This window comes from Harpia harpyja, chromosome 1, assembly GCF_026419915.1.
Source record: "Harpia harpyja isolate bHarHar1 chromosome 1, bHarHar1 primary haplotype, whole genome shotgun sequence".
In the NCBI taxonomy this organism is placed as follows: domain Eukaryota; kingdom Metazoa; phylum Chordata; class Aves; order Accipitriformes; family Accipitridae; genus Harpia; species Harpia harpyja.
In genome coordinates, this window is record NC_068940.1 from 62,881,951 (window position 1) to 62,894,924 (window position 12,974).

The 12,974-nt window shown below is 42.4% G+C and overlaps 1 protein-coding gene and 1 long non-coding RNA gene across 2 annotated transcripts in view; one reads left to right on the top strand and one right to left on the bottom strand.

Moving 5' to 3' along the window:
* Positions 1–511: 511 nt before the first annotated feature.
* Positions 512–12,427, top strand: LOC128146227 (uncharacterized). The gene is made up of 3 exons (XR_008236711.1): positions 512–598; positions 10,134–10,335; positions 11,177–12,427. It is a non-coding gene; the product is annotated as an uncharacterized LOC128146227 (long non-coding RNA).
* The window catches only part of CMTM7 (CKLF like MARVEL transmembrane domain containing 7), a 28,690-nt gene continuing 16,351 nt past the window's right edge, over positions 636–12,974 (bottom strand). Inside the window, exons 2-5 of the mRNA XM_052797416.1 lie at positions 5,923–6,096; positions 2,970–3,068; positions 1,872–1,953; positions 636–1,512 (exon numbers count right to left, since the gene is read on the bottom strand). Of these exons, the coding sequence (XP_052653376.1) occupies positions 1,499–1,512; positions 1,872–1,953; positions 2,970–3,068; positions 5,923–6,096 (369 nt within the window). The 3' untranslated portion in view covers positions 636–1,498. The remainder of the gene's footprint in view (positions 1,513–1,871; positions 1,954–2,969; positions 3,069–5,922; positions 6,097–12,974) is intronic.

A 12,974-nucleotide genomic window follows, 5' to 3' on the forward strand; every position in this document is an offset into this window, starting at 1 on the left:
TGTTTCACTTTTTGCTTGCACACTCAGCTTTTGCTTTACCTATTAAACTGTCTTTACCTCAACCCACGAGTTTTCTCACTCTTACCCTTCTGATTCTCTCCCCCAACCAAACCAGGGGCAGTGAGCAAGTAGCTGCATGGTGCTTAGTTGCTGGCTGGGGTTAAACCACAACACAGACAAACAGAAAAATGTGTAGCAGGCCAGAAAATGCTTTTTTCCTCCAGATTGAACCTGGTAAACTGTATAAATCCTACTTGTTGCAGAAACCTGCTGCACCATCATGCATTTGTCCTGACAGAAGAGACCAACTTATAACTACGAGTTCTACTTCACAGCTAGACACAAAAGGGGAAGCACCAAGGACGAGGGGCCTGTGCTTCCCTTCTTCCTGCAAAGAATTTCCAGCTCACCAGAGATGGACTGCAAAAGGAGAGAAAGACAAAGATGCCAAGAAGGCATTGTCTCAGCCTCGAAGCTACATCGAACTTCATGACAATACCAGCTTGGACAAAACTGAATTGTTCCGCCTGTCTAGGCTCTGGGCAGAGTCTCTAAAAGCATGGATCCCAGCAGAGGCAGACGAAGGGACAAACTGCAGGTAAGAGTGAAAGAATTCACAATGGCCTTTCCATAAACACTGTTAGACTCCAAAGAGAATGATTTATAGGAAATGCATAGAAATTTTCTACAGAACAGGTCTTACAAATACCCATTTTACAAATGAATATTTGTGAAAAGGCAAAAAAAAGATCCCACAAAATATTAAACACATATTCTTGGAGATGTATTTTCTTGTATTTGGCAGAGGGAAGTTTTTAAGAATAATCTTTGATTGATAATAACCTGTAAAAATTCATGGAGAAAAAACCTGATTTCATCATGTACTGTTGGGGCTAGTAGGGAGTGTTTGTAATGATGTATTCAAGTTGCAGTTCATAGTTTTTGGTGCTGGCTGAGCTGATGTTAGAAAAAGTCCACAGTTGTGATAGAAAGAGATAACAAAGACTTGGGTCAGCTTATCCAGGCACAAATCAGTTTGTAACAGTTCCTTCGTTAAACAAATCACCTTTGGAAGTTAAGAATCAGGTAGGAATTTTCAGGATTTCCCTTCTGTAAACAGATGGAGGAAATCAGAAGGAATTTTTCCATCCCTCTGAAAGGAGAACCAAATGACTCTCCAAATGAGTTTTAAATGCACTTATTGCAAATAGCTGGAAATGACCACAGCCCGGCTTGTGAGACAGAAGTTGTCTTTCTCTGTAAAGCTCATAAAAAGCAGGTTCTCCATTATAAACTTCTTGGGGAGGGGGGGGGGAGTGCGGAGAGCAAAAAACTTTGGTTCACAACATTGTTTTGCATAGGCATTCAAGTAGATCTTCAAACGCTACCGGCTGTCCAGGCTAGTAACAAAATACCCATGCTCTCTCCTCAGTAGTGGACGCTCCTCTTTGGTATCCTATTTTGTAAGGAAGGCAGATGTCTTGCAGAGATGAAGGAGTCACACAGATGCATCTTTGAAAAGGAAGACAGTGTCACTTGCGTTGCCACAAACGAATTCATCTATTTGATTACAGAATACACAGGAAGCCTTCTTTTGGTAGCGGGTGGGGGAGGGAGAAGAGAAAGCACTCATACATTCACTACTTGCTAGAAGCAAGTTATTTTGCTCCTGTAGTTAGTTGTTAACAGCTGTCAGTAGCTGTGATAATGTCTGTGTTGGCAGAAAATATGGAATTATTGCTTTATGAGTAATTTTGAGCAACAAGGAACAGGACGTTAATAAATCCTTCCAGGTAGACACAGCCCTGTGGCAGAAACTATAAATATTCATTTTGGGAAGCATTCTGGCAGTTACTAAGCATGATACTTACTTGTTGACTGCGTGATGCACGAAACCTTGTAAGATGACCATATGCTTAAAACACAAAGGATCGTAGCTAGGAACCCGAAAGTCTGGATGAGAAAACAAACAAACCACAAATACTTACAGAACATTAGATGACATATTCCATGAATGTATGGACACTCTTGTATATCCAGCTACATATTTTATGACGTTAACAGACCCCCCAAAGTGATTTTTTACTGCATTCTGCCAATATACTAAAAAAATAAAAGTTTCCGTAGTATAATAGCAGCTTATGTCTTGTAAAAACAGTGACTGCAAGATAGACTGAGAGTCATATACAAGGAGGGAGAAAAAGCTGGACAGCAGCACAGAGTCTCACCTTCTAGACTTCTCACTAGGATTCTGCAACAAAGAAAAGACTTTTTCTAATTCCTCTGATTACTGCTCTTTTACTGCCCCATTCAAACAAGTCTTTCCCTGCCATCTACCAAATAAAAGAGTCAGGTAAGTCTTCTAGTCTGTTTGCATCATCAGGACTAAGTTTCTGAAAGTAATTCTTTATTCCGGAGGAGTTGTATTTCAGGTCCTGCTGCTGTGAAAATACTGTTGCCCACACTCAGAAGTCATGCCTCTCTCTGTAAAACCCTCCAGCCAACAGAGGCAGGGAGTATCTTCCAGTAAGTCAGCCCAGGACCCCAGTGAGTTTTAGCTCAGGAGAAATTATCTTGAACAGGGGTCTGTTCAGGAGCAGGAGGCATCAAAAGCTGAAGGCTGGGGTGAAACCCTTTAGGTAACTTCTAGCTGCTACAACAATGACTTGTCAAAACTGAACTGTCTTAATTCTTCCCCTATACACATTAGTTCCTATGAGTTAAAGCAGGAGCCTTTGGTTTCAACTCTCTGACAGGACAAATACCCACTTTAGTGGAGAGACTGGAGTCTCACAACAAAATATTTTTCTTGGCATTGTGTTACAGAACATTCACTGAAATGAGCTAGAAGGTAAGACTGAGCAAGTCAAGTCTGTAAGAAAATAAAATTACAAGTAATAGATTTCCAATGCCCTACTTAATATATATTGCAATTAAAAAAGTGTCAAGACTAATAAACACAGTCTTACCGCTCCAGCCACAAGTCCAGTCAAATTGTAACTCTTGGATGCTGCTACAATCGATGCAATGAGAAGCAGAATTGTACCGATTAAATAATGAAGAAACTCCTGTAAAGACAAGCACAGCCTGTATCAGAAGGGAAACTTATCAGGAAAGCATTTCAGTATGCCTCAGAATGAAAACAAGTTGGCAAAGGTTACTCAAACCCAGAGGACAAAACACCAGTCAAAGAAAAAAGAGGAAAAAAAAAGAAGGGGGGAAAAAAAAAGAGAAAAAACCACTTTGTGAGTGGATTTTGTACCATACCTGACTTTCTGTTCAAAAAAGGAAAGAGGGCCAATCTTCAGGTCTACTAATGTCACTGGATCTACTTACTGGGTATGGATGCAATCCTTTCTATTCAACGTGGTACATTACTGAGGGTGAAACGTATCTTTATTGCATGGAGTATGCACCTTACTTAAAGAGACAGTTCTGGAAGAAGGGAGAAGGACATATTTCTCTAGCCTATATGAAATGGCAAAAACTGGGAGCAAATGGCATAAGTGGAAAACCAAATGCTCCTACTTCAGATAATCTTAGAGAGCAAGTAGTGGATCTACTGCTGGAGTTACTAACAATTTACATCAACCAAGACTGGAAACAGGTGGGAAGCCATAAAAAGCACAACCACACAGACCCTCATAACCAACACCCAGGCTCCTAAGTCTGTAAGGGTGGCTCCAGCTGTCCTGCAGTAAAACATGGTGCCACGGGTTTTTCTGAGAGAGCGCTGAGGCACCACATCTAAGCTTTTCTCTAGTGTGACGAGTATCAGTCCAGGAGTCAATTTTACCTTGTTATAAGCAGAGGTTATCTGCGGATTTAGATTTTGAATCCTCACAAAGGTTATGGCAACCTATGGGTGTTTGCAAACTGAACACGGGTTGTTTCTTTTGCATGGTGGGGTGGGCAGGAGGGTATCTGCTTATGTTATCTGCATTGCACTACCAGCATGAACCAAGCAAATGCAATGTATAAGAGAGAGCAGAGATTCCATCTCAAACGAAAGGAGAAAGAATATAGTCCCAAAAGGAAATTGTTCAAGGAAATCCCAGAAGAGAAATAGTCTATCATACCATACCACAGCTTCCCTCTCTTCAGGTGTTTATAAACAGCTAAGGAGGATCTCGCCATAAAGCAGGCTCTGAGACTGCAACTTACTTTCCTCATTTGTAACCTTGTTTCAGGTAACCAAGATGTCAACCCTTGCTTTTGCTAGAATAAATTATTTCCATAAGGAGGCTTCTCTGGCTAGTCCACGATGCAGCAGGCAAATTAGGCACACCACTGCCTCCTTAGAGACGTGAAATAAACCAGTGTACACAGCCCACTACTTCAGAGGAATCCGAGGGATGGGCAAAGGTGCAAAAGAATCATCAAAGGCTAAATTAGGGGGAGAACCAACCCCTGGCAGGGCTGAGAGAGTGCCCCTCTGGAGAAATACTTCCCAGCTTTAAAAGACGTCAGTGCTAAACAACTTCTTGAACCACCGCAGCTTTACTGACTGCAAATCACACCCCTGATTGCAATGAAGAGATCCTGCCAGGAAACTCAGCCAAACACCAGCTGTAGTTTCCCAAAGTCTCTTACAGGTCTTCCTATTCTGTGCTAAAGATACTTCAATATGTGACTGAAAAGGAAGTTGGTTGTAACAGAGCAGTGATGTTCGAACATCACATCCCACAAAGCTATCTGAAGCTGACCAGCCACAAACTGCAGTGCCTTAAACTCACTAGTGACTCTGGAACATTTAGGAATGATTAAACACACCATAAAAAACAAAAGCAGCCTACGCAGAGGTCAAAATGGCATAGTCCTGTTACAGCAATGCACACATTAAATGCTGCCATTTATTAGCTTATTTCAATCCCATATTTCAATTCCTGCATCTGTATTACCTCCAGATAAAGAAGTACTTTCTAGAGACAGATGGTGGTACACATTTGAAAAAATAAAAAGGGGTGCAAGTCTAACTGTATTCCTCAGCTAAAAAGAAAATTAAATTTTTCTCTCTGGTTAGAAGTGGATGGATGGACAAACTGTTATCTTAGATGTGTAAACTACTTACATAGCTTCCATTAAATGCCATCCAACCACTTCTTGGATCTCAAAATCCTTCTACGTCTCTCCAGTTGGCTTTCCCCACCCCTTCGGTCCTTCCTCTGTGGAACTAACATGTCACTATGTGTGAGGGAGACATGTTCCAAGAGGTTATTAAAATCCATCATCCCACACTAGGATGCAGGACTCTTCTGTTAGCTGACCTTATTCAAAGCTACTGAGGAAGTTCAGGTCTCACATTTTCTGTGCTGCTTGTTAGTTCTCTGCTAGGATATGAGAGATGGATCTGCAGGGGAAATGCGGGAATGAGGCAGGAACATCCTGCAGGATATCCCAGGAATGGCCAGGCTATGGCAATCAGGCTGAGGCTCCTATTTCTTGCTATTGTTTAAGTTACCTAAAACCATACCAAAAAGAGATATATTTAACTTAAATAGCACTCGTAGAATTTATTTTGGGACAGGAAGTAGTATATTATTTCTAATGCTATGATTTGGTACTCTAGCAATCCCTTAGCTGCTATAAATGACCTGAGCTAGGACCCATCTGCTGAAGGCTTGATAATCAGTAGCTTCTTTTCAATTGTCTCAGAATAACGCTATTGCCTTCCCTGGAGTAAATCTGGATTTATACCTGTGTAAAGGAGGGCAGATCCAAATCAGCTAAAAAACTTAGAATTACAGCATCTGCTGAAACGAATACTAACAACAAAAGCAACAAAAGGATTTGTATGCAAGGCAAAAAAGAATTACGTGAAAGACAGCCTATCACTGTGTGATAGCACAAGAAAATGGACTAAGTAATTGAGACATCAACTCACAGGAGAGGCAAGGATCCCAGACCATCTAACAGGCTTACCGCAAGTGGCCAGCTAACGCAAGTAAGCTTCCTGTAGATTCTGAAAATGTGGATAATGTAGAAGAACAAAATCATAACCAAGTCACACATGGTAACAATCTGAAAGTAGCTGTATGCACTGTAATCCGTCCATGGAGAATTATTTACACTGATGAATCCAACCAGCAGTGAGATCTGAAAGACAAAAGGCACATTAAAGATCTTTACAATGGCGCTCAGAGGGTTGTGGAGATGACTTAAAACACAACAAAATGGCACTTAGAGGACAAATATCTAATGTAAATTGGATGGTCCCAACAAAACAGAGGACAAAGTAACGAGCATGGTAATAATGTTTTAAAATTTGCTGTTAAATGAGCTAAAACAACCATTAAGAGTGGGGAAAGAGCCAACTGCTAGAAGGAAAGCAGCAGCTTCAGCCTGAAGAATCCAACCTGAAGAATTCTCTATGTACAACACAAGAGGTCTCAAACAGAGAAGAGGCATTGAATGCCTGGAGTTGCACCAGTGACTGAAGCATGTAAACCTCATGGACTTTCAGAAGGAAATCACTGAAAGCTGTAGAAATGAAGGTGCCTATGAACACACGCACCTTTACTTCCATTTAGTGAGATTTCTCACATGCAAAATGGGAGGACCTGGCTCCAACTGAGCTAACAGTTTTACCGTTCCTTTTCTAACACCTACAGAGCAGGATTATTAGCAGACTATAAGGTAGTATCATAGCAAATAATATAAACATTTGGAGGAAATGATCAATTCACCCCACCCCCAATACAATAGTTATAAAGCTTTAGTATGTTAACATTGTCACATAAAACTATAAAACATTATTGTATAACTTCTTTCAGTTGTAGGCTTGCAAAGGACAAAAGCTATTTTATTTTTTTAATCTAAAGCTACTTGTTTATTTCACTAATCTTGCTGCTTCTACCAGCCTGGCTAGCCTGGGTGGTAAAAATAAATCTACCAAGGATATACCCAAATATTTTCTTATTACAGAGTTTGTCAATGCTTGCTTTCAGCCACTGTAATTTTTAGTTCATCCAAAGTCAGCCAGGAGCAATAATGAGTCACATTTTAAGTGTTTCTCCAAGACATTAAAAAACCATCTGAGAAGGCCAGCACTTGGCTGGATGGAGCACCATCCTTTCCTGTACACTCATCTGCCAAACTCCTAACCAACTGCATCCATTATCAGAATAATTTCCTTAAGATTAAAAGGGGAAAAAAACCCCAACACCCAAACAACATAGCTTAGATTCTCCCTGCTGTAATTTTAACTGAGTTTCACCTGCTTGATTCTAAGTGGACAGGCTAAACGTATGCATCTTCAAGGGCAACCAAAAGCTCTATACACACATAAGAACTTCACAAGAAGTTCAGGAGAACTTGTCACCTTGGCCAAACTTCATCCAAACAGCCACATCAATGTCACAACAGTGAACCACCTCAAAAAGGTGGCTCCAAAGAGAAAAGTCAATGTTCCGGGATCCTTTCCCACACAAGTGGCTAAGCTATTGTTAGATCTGGTCCAGCTCCACTATTTTTACTGTGGTAGTCCAAGGGGTTAATATTAGCATTGTAAGTGATGCTCAGTCCAAGGCAGTGACAGGCTTCTGCACTAAAGTAAGCCTACATCTCCTCTTAGCTTTGAAATAGGTATAGGGTAGGAAAGACAGGACTTTGAGGTGCAGGGCTAGATCATCCTCAATACTTCTCAAGAATGGAGGTTACATGTGCCTTTGAAAATGCATGGTACTGCTCAGTCCCTGTCTCCCCAAAGTATGTTCCTGCCCTCTGATTTGGGAGTGTAACATCATAGCAGCATCCTGCATGTTTAGTGCTTCTGACTGTGCCATGCCTGTTCTCTGGGTCTCACAGCCTAGCCACTGGGGAATCCTAAATGCACAAAGTCCTGCATCTTGTGCATGGCAGAGCTTTCTGAGATGCTACATTTCTTAGAAGATGACAAAGCAATGCTCTCCGCAATTCAGCATTTAAAGACTTCTGGCCCAGTTCTTCAATTCTGAGATAATTTTAATGAAGTTTTGCCCAATCTATGTCTACATACACCAGGTCTACATTAAGCTGTGGTTGCAGGAGGGGCCATGGCCTTTGTCATCTTCTCCTTCCCACCCTGATTTCATTCCCTGTCGTGTAGTGGCTCCTCTACTCATCTGTGCTGAGCCACCTCAGCGTACTAAGCCAGCAGAAAAGTGAATTACTAAAAAACCCGAATAGCTTTACTCTGACTCTGCCATCACACAAGGCAGGGTCAGGTGAGCAAGGAAGTGTGAGGGAGAAGCTAGGACTCCAGTGGAAAGGACAGGGAGCACTGAGCAGGCAGGATGGCAGCAGCCAGTAACCACGCTGGCTCAGGCTGCCACAGACCATCCATCTCAGTTCCTTGAATCTTAATGTCAGTTAAGCAAAGAGTCGTCTGACTTTTAGCTGTTGAATAACTCGAACAATCAGAAGGAGATCAGCAGGTTATTTACCCTATAATCTAGGAGAACACTTGAAGTGATGCCAGACACACAGCTATTATTTTAATAAGAAAATGAAAACTAAGTTTAATGAAATTTCATTCTATAGGAAGATTCAACAAGAAGTCACAGCAAGCGTTGAATCTTGCTCTTAGATAAAGGTGCGATACGGACAACACTTCTCTAACCACAAAGGGCTAAAAGGGGTCTCCCTTATTCAGATGTCTTCACAATAATCAGTTCTCAATTTCAATTACACTGTACAAATCGAGAAGGAAGTGCTAATTCACAGAAATATTACATCTGCCTATAGGCTCATTTAATGCTTGAACCATTAACTTTAGCAACTTTTTTACTGTGTACAAAGGATAAGAAGGACTGGATCCTTGAAATACAATCACTATCCAAATAATAAGAAGCACTGGTAAAAAAAACTTAGCTTAAACTAGACCTGGCTCCTTCAACTTCATGGAAGCATGAAAGTATTTTTTTTTCAGTTAAAAGGTATTTAAAAATGAGAAGAAGCATAAGGAAGAATGCAAGCCATCCAAGGACAAGGTCAGGAAATTCATCTGAGGTGTTCTATTCCTCAGAAATAAGAAGATACAAGGTACCAACCAGTCAGTTTAGAATCTGCTCAGATCCTAAGAACAGGGTAGAAATGTGGATTTGAACAAACATGCTTTCCATTTCAAGTTTACTTCACAATTAAAACAATTCCAAAAACAATTAGTAAAGATTCTCCCTTCTTTGGTTTTAGATGTGCCTCAGCACACAGGTAGGAAGAAATTCCTGTGTGGCAACAGGTATTTCTTTCAAAGATTTCCTTTCTCAGCATAAATTTCACAACATGAAATTTACATGCAATTTCTAAAGAGGGTTCTCTGACTGGAGGCACATAATGCTATTTCACAGGACAAGTGCAAAGGGACCATATCAACAACTTCATATAATAAAGCTATACCATGTTTGCCACACTATATTGCCTGCATGGCTAGCAGGTACAGTCAGCGTTTAAAACTCACCTGTTGAAAAAGAATGCTAACATGTAGGAAATAGGGCCACATAATATTATTTGTCCTTTAAAAGTGACAAATACCAAAGTTCCTTCACCAGATATTGGTTTATCATGATATACTGGGTGATGACTATATTTTTTCCCCCTGGAATTCCTGTTTCCAGAGAACTTGAAATTGAGCGCTAAAATGATTAATATGTACTTGTCTGAGATACAGTTCAACATATATCCAGACGTCAGTTTGTGGCACAGAGAGAGAGAAAGAAATGAATGGCAAAGCATTAAAATGATCAAACGTTATGAGTGTTCTTTATGCATCTGTGCTCCGGGGAGCAGGTTAATACATCTTGAAAATAAAAACCAGAGGCACAAAAAAATTAGGGCACTGCCATTTCCATTTGAATATAGTATTTCACAGATTGTGAGAGCAGCAGACATGCAACCCATAGCCAGCAAGCCAGTCAGACCAGAAGTACAGATCCAGTGATGGTCAGTCTCATTAGAAGATTTCAATGTGCTCCACAAAATATATCCAGGCTTTAGACCTGCATTACAAAAGGGGTGAGGGACATATTGCAGGACGCTACTGTTTAAGTGCTTTCTGGTTTCTGGAAAGCAGAACAAAGAACATATGCATCAATCAACTCCAAGGAGAGATTTTTGGATTTAAATAAAGTAAGTTCCATATTTACTCTGTTTCACAGAAGTTGATCGGCTTAAACTAATCCACTTCTTGACTTTCCATTGGACCAGATATTTGAAGTGAGTCATCAAGTGTGTTTAGGAACACTGGTATATATCAGGAACTATCTCACAGTGAAGCCAACATGAACTAAAGGCAGTCAGCAATTGCCAGGAGGCACTCAACACCTTACCAGACAGAACAGACACCATAAAAGAAAGATGGTAAGAGTCTGCATTCTCTTCTCTGTTTTGAGCTGGAGACAAGGCAACGACATCCTCTGCAACGTGGCCATGGAAAATGTTGGCTCTTGAATAGCACTGACAGAAGCTCCCAAGCCTTAACTCCATTCTGATTTGAAGTGAACACAGCTCTGCCAAAAATTAAACATAATTTGCTTTTTCTGATATGGTCTTCCTTCAAAAGCCAACCCATGGTTCCTAAAAAAGGGTGAACAAGCACAGATCTTTCAAGGATGTTAATGGGAGATGGGACATGGGCTGGGAGATATAATCTTCACAACAAAGAAGGGCCAGGTGTTATGCTGCTGCTGCCTTTAAGTGATGTGGGCAAGGCCCAAGACCCTTTTTCCCCTGTGCTATGACACCACTTGCTCAATGTGCCAGGCATGGGCCAGGCTGACCAGCCACACTGAGGGCTGGAGGCAAGAGAGGGGCTGCAGCAGCACAACGTGTGTCCCAGCCATGCAGGAATTGTAAGGTGTGATCCACTTATGTGTCTCGTGCTCACAGCAAGGATCACGGAATCAGAGAATGGTTGAGGTTGGAAGGCGCCTCTGGAGGTCACCTTGCCCAACCCCCCTACTCAAGTAGGGACACCTAGAGCCGGTTACCCAGGATGGTGTCCAGCTAGGTTTTGAATATCTCCAAGGACAGAGACTCCATAACCCCTCTAGGCAACCTGTACCAGTGTTAGACCACCCTCACAGTGAAAAAAGCGTTTTCTGATGTTCAGATTGACTTTCATATGCCCTTTGCCTCTTGTCCTGTCACTGGGCACTATTGAGAAGACTCTGGCTCCCTGTTCTTCACTCCCTCCCATCAGGTATTTATACATGTTGGTGGGCTCCCCTGAACCTTCTCTTCTCCAGGCTGAACAGTCCCAGCTCTCAGCCTCTCCTCATGTGGAGGATGCTCCAGAACCTTCATCATCTCTGTGAACCTGTGCCAGACTCACTCCAGTAAGTCCATGGCTCTCGTGCACTGGGGAGCCCAGAACTGCACACAGCACCGCAGATGTGGCCTTGCCTGCACCAAGTAGAAGGGAAGGATCACCGCCCTCCACCTACCAGCAACGCTCTTCCTAATGCGGCCCAGGATGCTGTTGTTGGCCGCCTTTGCCACAAGAATGCATTGCTGGCTCATGGTCAGCTTGCTGTCCACCAAGATCCCAAGGTCTTCTCTGCAGAACTGCTTTCCAGCCAGTTGGCCTCCAGCCTGTACAGGTGCAGATACCATCAGATATCCCCAGATGCAGGACTTTGCATTTCCCTGTGTTGCACTTGATGAGATTCCTCTCTGTCCAGCCTGTCGAGGTCCCTCTCCATGGCAGCACAACCCTCTGGCTCATCAGCCACTCCTTCCAGTTTTTTTATCATCTACAAACTTGCCGAGGGTGCACTCTGCCCCATCATCCAGGTCATTAATGAAGATGTGGAACAGCACTGGCCCCAGTATTGACCCCTGGGGTATGCCACTAGTGACTGGCCTCCAACTGGACCTTGTACCACTGATCACAACCCTCTGGGCCCATCTATTCAGTTTTTAATCCACCTTACAGCCCACTTATCTAATCCACACCCTGTCAGCTTGTCTACAAGGATGTTACGGTAGACCACAACCTTACTAAGATCAAAGTAAACAACATCCACCGCTCTCCCCATGTCCACCAAGCTAGTCACCTCATTACAAAAGGCAGTAAGGCTGCTCGAGCATGGTTTCCCCTTTGTAAATCCATGCTGACTACTTGTGACCACCTTGTCCTTCATGTGTTTGGAAATGCTTTCGAGGAGGATTTTCTTCATCACCTTCTGAGGGACTGAGGTGAGGCTGACAAACCTGTAGTTCCCTGGATCTTCCTTCCTGCCCATAGAGATGACATCTGTTCAGAATGGCACACTTTCCTTCTGTACCTTTCAGGATAGAGAGAATAGGGAAGGACTGGAAAAGAGTGATAAATTCGCTTTCCCTGTGCTACAAAATGCTACTTGAAGTGTTCCCTGGAAATGCTGTTCCTTTTTAAAAATCAGGTATTTTCCTCCCTGTTTCTTCTTGTCCCTGTCAAAGAATGAGTATCTAAAGTCCATTGGTCATTGATTACACTCAGTAAAAGACAAGGAAAATGTGTATTTCACAATTCAAGGAAGTCAATCTTCCACTGCAGGAAAATTCAACACCTTCTTAAGGAAAGGAGAGAATCATGCCTTTGTACTAGGAAAAGATTATATACAGGAGGAAGATCCAACTTCCAATTACTCCTAAGGCAAACGCACACTGGAAAAAAGGCCCGTGGCATTAGGCCCAGACACTGTTGTACTCCTGATTTCAGATGGTTTGAATTCCACCTAACTCCCTGCACTTACTCTTGGCTGGCTATAGTCCTGCAGATGCAATTAGGTTACAGAGAAAGCCTGCCTCCAAACATCCTAGCTTCACAGGAGTGGACTGGGCATGATGCTGCAACCAAGAGCAAGCCAGCAACACAGTCCTCAGCTTCTCTGGTGGCTAGATCCTCCTGCGGCTTCCAGTCCTGTCATCAGTCATGTGGGCCACCGTGAAACTGCCCAAGAGCTGCCTGCCTCTCAGGACTAATAGGCTGGGCTCCCCTTCACTAACACAATTGT